The sequence below is a fragment of the Mercurialis annua genome, linkage group LG7 (genome assembly GCF_937616625.2).
Source record: "Mercurialis annua linkage group LG7, ddMerAnnu1.2, whole genome shotgun sequence".
NCBI classification, from domain to species: Eukaryota; Viridiplantae; Streptophyta; class Magnoliopsida; order Malpighiales; family Euphorbiaceae; genus Mercurialis; species Mercurialis annua.
The window spans coordinates 11133160-11141721 of NC_065576.1; the positions used below are offsets into that span (position 1 = coordinate 11133160).

Sequence of the window (8562 nt, forward strand, 5' to 3'; positions counted from 1 at the left end):
AATGAAACGCTTTGTGCCGTTACTCAATGTCTATGTGGAATACTCATATCATTTAACATCTCAAATAAAAAAAAAATCACGTGTCTTATTCATTTTTAAAATTCAAAAACATTTTATTTTTTCACTCTAAATCATAAATTGGTGGGCCTTTTCCAAGGTCTGCTTAATCAAATCAGCTAGAGAAAATTACACATATGGACTAAACAAGGGCTTTTATTACAAAAATGCTAAGCCTCTTAAATTCTTTCATCAATGCTAACTTTTTCTTTACATCTATGAGCTAAACACGGTAAATTATTACATCTCATACATAGTTAATCCTAGCCTTCCACTTATTATATCTTTGGTTCATTTTTTTCATAAACCAACACATATTGCTTTTCTTTTCCTTTTTCTTTTTACTTTTTATATTTTCTTATTTATTCCAGCCATGTTAACCTTTTCATCAATTTTTTTTGTTCTTTTTAGTTCTCCATTTATTTATTTATTTTATTATTTTTGATTCCTCATTCCTTAAATCAAACCCTCATTTTTTTATTATTCTATATAAACACATGTCATGACTAATAACCTGAAAGAATTTAGTTTTGTGTTGTTTTAGTAGTGAGAATTGAAGATTGAGTGATTAAAAAGAGTTGCGGAAATGGTGTTTATATAAAAGAATTTGATGGAGTGATGTGTGTGTGTAAACATAGGCACGTTATGAGCCAAAGAGGGTGATGGATGGCAGTATTAGTAGGTGGTGGTGTTAATATTGTTGTAACAAACACATAATTTTGTTATTAATTATAGAATTTGCTATTGGTTATTAACAGGTGTTGGACCCTCTTTATTTAATGCTTTTACTTACATTTCTATGTTATATATACCTTTTTTTACTAATTGAGATCAGATATTAATTTATCACCGAAATATAAAGTTGATTAATTAACTTCCGATAAGTTGTTTCCATCAACAACAAAAATGTAGTTTCCAAAAGACCTTTTTTGATTTTTTTTATGGTAAATTTTTGAGAAAAATTACACTATGCATCTTTCTTTTTAATTTTTTTATATGAATACGCTTTAACTGCTATAAAAATAGTCTTTTTTAATTATTAGTTTTATAAAATACCTCATTTTATTAATAAGCTATTAGTAATCTACCAAAATGCGTTTTTTTTTTTGCAAAAAAAAAAATAGAACGTATTTTTGTAAACATTTAGTTGAATCGACTTCATCTTGAGTATTTTTGTAAAAAGCCCAAAATTTTGTCGGTGAATCGACTTCATTTTGAGTTCTTAATTTAATAGCATTAGAGGCTAATTGAGAACAATAAGAGCTGTAGTCAAATAAAAGGGGGATAATTTTGAAAATTTCCAGTCTGAATTGCCCATAATAAATATATTATTAAAATTATATTTGATATGTATGATTTATGTATTTGAGATGTATTATTTATATATTTTTATGTGAGTATATCATTTTTTATATTTCTTCTTTAAATAATTATAAGATTATGTATTAGATTTGTTTCATATATGTATTTGAGATATATTTTTTCAATACGTTTCATTAATATTATTTGACTATCTTCGAGATACATATCAGATACATATGTTATACATTTCAGATACATGTCAGAAACATCTCAATTACATTTATTTTGAAATACATATTAATTCATCAAATGTGTTTGACATGTTTCTTAAATGTATTTATTAGACAAATTGGTAATATATAATTTATACATGATAAATATATCTTTGGTATGCGTTTTCTCGTTAATGGTGGTACCTCAATGCCTTCGAGATACATTTTCGGTACATCTCATATACATTTTCGGTACATCTCATATACATTTTCGATACATCTCAAATACATCATCAATACATATCGGAAACAGTTCAAAGAATATTTAAATATATATATATATATATATATATATATATATATATATATATATATATATATATATATCGTTTAGATGTATTTTTAGATACATCTTTCATATACAATTAAAACATGATAAATATATCTTTAATACGTATCATTGATAAATAATTTATACAATTTACAGAGCATCTGACATATTTTTTATTTTAATATATGTTACATATAAATTTTAACTACTCGTAAGTTATATATTTAATGCGTTAAATATATAACTCAAATACAAATACTATACATATTTGACACTTTTTGTACATATCAGAAATAGTTTCGACGTATATTTTTTATTTTAATATATGTATTATGTGTGTATTTTGAGATGTAGTATTATCGATATATCTCTGATAAATTATCGATAAATCTATGATACATCGTGGATAAGTGTTTGTAATTCAAGTGAGGATGTTTAGTTTGATAAAAGTTGAGCTAAAAAAAAATCACAACTTATTATTTGTATGCTTCAATTTATTGTGAATAGTAACATATCAAAATGTTATTGATATTATTTGATGCGTGAATTTTAATTAAAGCACGTGATACATGTATCTTTTAATTTAAAATATATTATACATACACCTTAGAGACACATAAATAATACATATTAATAATAAATTTATTTATTTATTTATTTTTATTTTAGAAATATGAAAAAAATAATAATCAGATATGTCCTTGATACATATATGATACATAACAGATACATAAACGATACATGTTTGAATAGTTCGACAAAATGCCGCGTGACTGACGCATGCATCTGACGCGCGTGTCAGACGCATGTCAGACGCGTTTCTGACCTATTCTGACGCGTTTTTTACCTTTTTTTGTTTGTTTTGTGTGTGACAAGTGTTGCATTCTCATTGAAAAGGTATTAAATGTAAAGTTTCAATTTTTTGAGGTGCTCATGTAATATTTCAGCAAATTTAGCATTGTTATTTTCTTCCTCTTTTTGTGTAATTTTGTTATTTTCTCAATCAGCTATGTTTAGACTGTGCGATCGGTCGGTTCGGTCGGTTGCGGTGATCGAACTGAAAAAACCAAAAACCGAAATAGATTGAAAATCCAACCGAAATTAAAGTTGGTTCAAACCGAAATAAAAAAACCAAAAAATTTCGGTTCAGTTCGGTTTAGTTAAAAACCAATTTTTTTTAATAATTTTGTTTAATTTATTAATATGGACTTTTTAAAAATTATTGATTAATAATTATCTTACATATATTATTAGTATATTTTATTTATTATAATAAATTTATTACTAATATTTTATTTATTATAATAAATTTATTAACTTATATATTAGATATAATTAAAGAATAAATTATATAAAAAGTATAAATTAAAATTCTAATTTTATTTTTTTCAAAATAAAAAATAAAAAATTTGTTATTCGGTTTTTCGGTGGGTTCGGTTTGCAAGAACCTAAAACCGAATTGAAAGCCGAATATTAAATTTTTAGGTTGACAAAAACCGAATCAAACCGTTTTAGCTAAAATAACCAAACCAATGTTAAAATTTTGGTTCGATTCGGTCTTCGGTTCAATTTGGTTTTTGCACTAACTCTATTTGTGTTTAACTATGATAGTAATTTTATGCATTCTTCTACCATAACATCTAGGAGAATTTATAGAAGTGAGAAATAAAGAGTCCAAAAATCAAACGAAAGCTGGATAGAAATGAAATAAGGACTTCAGTTTCAGTCAATATTACGGGTTCACTCAGTATAATATTATAATAAATACTGATTTTCTGGTTCAATTTGGTTTTGAAAATCAAAATTTTCAGTTAGCTTTTAGTGTAAATCAGACTGGAAAAAACAAAATGCACCAAAAAATGGTTCGCTATGAACTTTTTAAAAAGTTAAATTTCAGAATTTGAATTAGTTTGAACGAACATACATCCTCTGCCAATGATCTCTACCTCAGTTGGTTAAGGAGTGAGGCATCGAATCTCAAGGGGCCTGGTTTCGAACCCCCTTATGGACAAAAAGAAAATGAAGATTAGTGAAGATTTATGGAGAAGGCTACAAGCGTTACAAGCGACGGATGCGGCATCGTCCGCCAAGATGGCGACTCCCGTAAGGCGATATACTCAATATAACACGGCGTGGATGGTGTGATTGGAGTATAATTTGTACATATTTGTAATGTTGTATATGTAGTTAGCTTATATATCTATCTCTGTTAAAAAAAAAAAAAGAACATGCATCCTAGTGGCTACACCATTTTGTTTCTCTTTACACCAATTTAATAAATCTTGTGGCATCATTCGATTTACATGAGAATTCTGACGTGTTAGAGGAAAAAAATTAGAAAAAACTTATCAAAACACTTCATTAGTTCAAATCTGGAAGATTTTAATGTATGCGTTGCTTGATTCGCAGATCGTCTTACGAAAACAAATGATAAATTAAGAAACCGCTTCACTAATTCAATGAAATCTTCAACCAAAACTTCACCTCTATCAGATATTGGGTTTCTAATATGTAACTGCATCCATAGCATCACACTCGATAATAATATTATATACGCTTTAAGCTAACTAAGAGCTTCACGGGTTAGAGGAAATTTGTTCAGCAACCCTTCTTAAACATACTTTTTGATTACACAAAGTCGCTGTACATTACGGGCTTCTGAAACATTTACGCGACTAATTGAAATGATTGACTGAAGTCACTGACCATTATGCTTTCGTTTAACCAACTGATATACAAGGTTGATCAAATGCACTCTGAGGCATCAACATACAAAAGCTACTTAAAGTTAAAACTCTAAGACAACTACCAAATTTATGTTTACACTTTCTCAAGAGCTGTTCTATACAGCAACAAAGGTACAGGAACCCCTAAGGTACTAATACAAAATTACCCAAGGACCAATAGGTTATGTCGATGCCCTATGCGTATATAATTAAGTCAAAACTTCTTTCTAAGCATGATAATAGGATCTCTAAGAAAAGAGTACTATAGAGATCATGAGAAATACCCGAGATGAGCTGACTCATTCAGGAGTGTCTCTAGTTGTACCACAACCGCCTCCTCTGCCACTGTCCAACCGCCATTCTTATTTTCTTGATCAGATGGGTTGGAACAACTCTGGAAAAAATAATTATTCAAATGAGATTCTTGCATACATGCACATTATGTAAAATCAACTGAACTTTAAAGCCTAATCTAGTGGAAGTTCATGAGATTTCCAAGTCTTAATCAACAATTATGGAGGCAATACAAAGTACAAAACCTACCACTTCATATAGAAGATGATAAACTGATACTGATTCAACTAGCAAATTGTTTCATTGATACCAATCACTTACAGAAAGTAAAGGCATAAGTTCATTATAACCAGAAGCATGGATTGGTATATAATCTGATACTTGTCTATGGCTACAAACAAACAGTTTTCTTTAATTTTTTTCTCATTCCTATTTAAGTTTTTGTATTATATTTTTCTTATCCATATGAGCACAAAAAAAAATGAGTACTAAGTCCACGATTGACAGATTAAACATAAATTAAAACTTGCCTTCGTGCAAGTGAAAACAATGACTGTCATCCAATTCCAATTCTCTAGTGCCTGTTTTTGACAATCATCGGCAGCACCTTGTAGAAAATATATTAATGGGGGCATCAACTGCATTTCATAGTGCCTTAAACTACCACAAAGCTTGCATTGCCCTGGATCTTCCAACTCTTGTATTGGTAGAAGAGGCTGCCCACCATACAAGTACCTGAGTAGACGAGAATGTCATAAGAAAATTACGTTGAGCAAAAGAAAGAATTCTAACAGATGCACAAACTATGTTGAACAATCAGGAGGCACCAACAGCTAATAATTTTCCAGATAAGCGTGAAAAACTGACACTTTCTAGAAGACAGCAGAGAAAAACAGACGAGTTAAATGATATCTAATTTATTTGAAATAAACATCCAGCATATGTAATATCTACTTTTTCTAGAATAATAAACAGGACTATGTGCATGTACATTTACATTTACACAAGTATGTCTCTCATAAATCTTAACACTCAAAATAGCAGAAGTGTGGTTAGATCACACACACACACTCGGCATGACTTCTAAGATCAATAGATAAAATTTGAAAAAGCTAGATAAGGCCTTTCTTTCAGAAACAATGGGACCAAAAACTCAAGTAAGAAGTAAAAAAAAACAAAAACATCATGAGTTAATGCCTAAATCCCTCCCCTTTCTAAAAGGGAAAAAAGGAAAGAAAAATCAACAATGACAAAATGAGGGGAAAGAATGTAAAGTGAAAATGAACAAGAATTATTATTAGAACAAAGAAGCCAATCAAATAGCCATTCAGACATGGACAAATATCTAATGCCATGCATTTCCAACCATAATCTATCTCTACAAATTTTCCAGTAACTGAGAGTCTGGCATGTTACACTGATAAATGTAGCATTGCTGAAGACAGATAGTTTTAAGGTGCGATGAAGAGGTCTGGTCATCATCATTGGAAAAGCTCTAATCTCATGGAAGTCATCACATAAAAATTCAGAGTAATGGCAGTTATTCCAAGGGAAGAAAGTGTACTCACTTTTGAGAAAAATGAGGATGAATAATTACATAATGCAATTTTACTCCAACAGGATCTTATAGCATTAAACAAGCAAAAGGATGGTATCCAAGTATGCATGCTAAATACTGATTATCTAGATCAAATTAGACAAAGCCAGGCTTAAAAAAACCATGCCATGCTCTATCGTTTAAATAGTGTTCCTTGAATATGTTACAAATTTTTGTCCGAGGAACCCTCATTAGTTACATAAGCTTAAATGTAAAACAAAGCAAAAGAGAAAAATCAAATTATGCAACTAAGGACCTACACTTTTAGTGGCTTAATACCTGAAGCATTGCTCAGGGGCAGCATCCAACTTCTTCTTGAACTTGAGGTAAGTCCTATCAGCAGTTAAAGCTTTATCATATTCATAAGCTTCCTTTGCCCATACTTCTTGTTCTTCTTCCCCATCGTCCCTTTGTTCTTCCTTAATAGAAAGAGTGGTATAGTTTGAGCACATAGAAGAAACATCCCTTGAGGATGATTCCACTTGAGTGTAAATGTAAAAACAAGGAACCACTGCAGTTATCAACAAACGAACCAAATTAAAATTTATTAACACACTAAACCCATAGCTCAGTGAAAAGTTAGACAACAATTTTACAAGAATCCAAATTCAGCTAGAATAATTATAAGGAACCAACTGCCTTCTATGTCTCCATAAGTATAAGGAGCATAAGTATAAAGATGAAAACAAATTACCGGGTGAGTCTATATCCACTGTTCTTGTCCTTGCTGATAAAGGGGAAGAACTAGCAACAAATTCTAATTGGTTATTCTTTTGTGATTTCTTCGAACAAGAAACCAGGCTTCCAGCTTCAGAGAGTGCTGTACTCAAAGCCTGAAGATCAAAGTCCTCATCACTTTCATCATCATCGAAAGCCTTCAACCAGTTAGTTTTTGAATCTGAAACAGAAGGTGTAGTTGTTACAGTATCCACTTTTTCAGGAGTTGTTGGTTGATCACCTTCATCGTCCAATTTCTGAAGGCGAAGGGCACGCCAGCTGAAAGCACAGAAACCTTAAGCTAAAAAGATAGAACTTTTGCCTCAAGAAAGAGAAAAAAGATCATGCTACTTTAGGTATTATCTCAACTGTTTGTTGGGATAAATCATTCGCGTAGACTAAATTCAGTTCAATTTTTTTTTTTGGATAATGAGAACTCACTCCCCCGAGCCGAAGCTCGGAATGACTGTCAAACCCCGGGATTTAGACCTCCCGCAAGCCCACATACCTGGAAAATCCGGACTACAATGGCTAGTAGCCCAATCCCAACCATTCTATATTCTCGAAAGGGCGTAGCCGGGGTTTGAACCCGCAAGCATAGCGCCCAGATGGCTGAAACTTAGACCACTAGACTAAACCCGTGCAGGCATCTCAATTCATTCTTGATCAACCATTTCACTCAGTATAATTCATTCAAGCAGTTAACGAAAAGATACAAGGCATTTTCATACTTCCCAAGCACATTCATAGTGTTTTAAAAAGAAAAACAATAAAAAATAACTAGCAGAAAATAAAGGGCAACCAATAAATACCTAAGAGGATTGCTTCTACATTCAGACCCCAAACATCCAAAAACCATGAGAAGACGATCTTCAATTTTCAAACTTGAATTAGTCGAAATTGGAGCATAAACTTGAGCAAACAGACAAAGCTTTGATCCACAAACACTACAATTAACCAAATTATAATCACTACCAACTGTTCCTAATGATTCTGGAGGAAAAGGCCAGTCCTGTTTCAATTAAAAACATCAAAAAATTACAAAATTAACATTAAAGAAAACAAAAACATAGCAACAAAGAATTAGAGTTACTAACAGGAAGACCGCCGATCTTAGTTGTGTAATAATCAGATGGTTCCCGATTATCATCGGCCCATGGTCCTGGCATTCCCAGCAGCACTTCACCAGTACTCATTTTAAGAGCTGATGAAGAAATTAACAGCGGAAGCGATATTTAAATTTCGTGGTTTTGATGTGGTTGAAGCTTTTGAGAAACGGCTACTATTGTTATGAACCCCAAAAAGGAGGCAATGTGATACAACAAG

General features: G+C 31.2%; 1 protein-coding gene across 1 annotated transcript; it reads right to left on the bottom strand.

Annotated features, from left to right (window-relative positions):
- Window positions 1-4510: 4510 nt before the first annotated feature.
- On the bottom strand, window positions 4511-8562 carry LOC126654511 (uncharacterized). Its single transcript, XM_050348398.2, has 6 exons — window positions 8334-8562; window positions 8049-8248; window positions 7214-7515; window positions 6799-7030; window positions 5453-5657; window positions 4511-5022 (listed from the first exon to the last, which is right to left on the bottom strand). The coding sequence occupies exons 1-6, from the start codon at window positions 8430-8432 to the stop codon at window positions 4900-4902; spliced, it is 1161 nt and encodes a 386-aa protein (XP_050204355.1). The 5' UTR covers window positions 8433-8562; the 3' UTR covers window positions 4511-4899.

Coding starts and splice junctions, on each gene's coding strand:
- LOC126654511 (XM_050348398.2), bottom strand. CDS start 8,432: ATGAGTACTGGTGAAGTGCTGCTGGGAATGCCAGGACCATGGGCCGAT. Junction 8,249..8,333: donor CTAAGATCGGCGGTCTTCCT/GTTAGTAACTCT, acceptor TAATTGAAACAG/GACTGGCCTTTTCCTCCAGA. Junction 5,658..6,798: donor GCCCCTGAGCAATGCTTCAG/GTATTAAGCCAC, acceptor TCGTCTACTCAG/GTACTTGTATGGTGGGCAGC.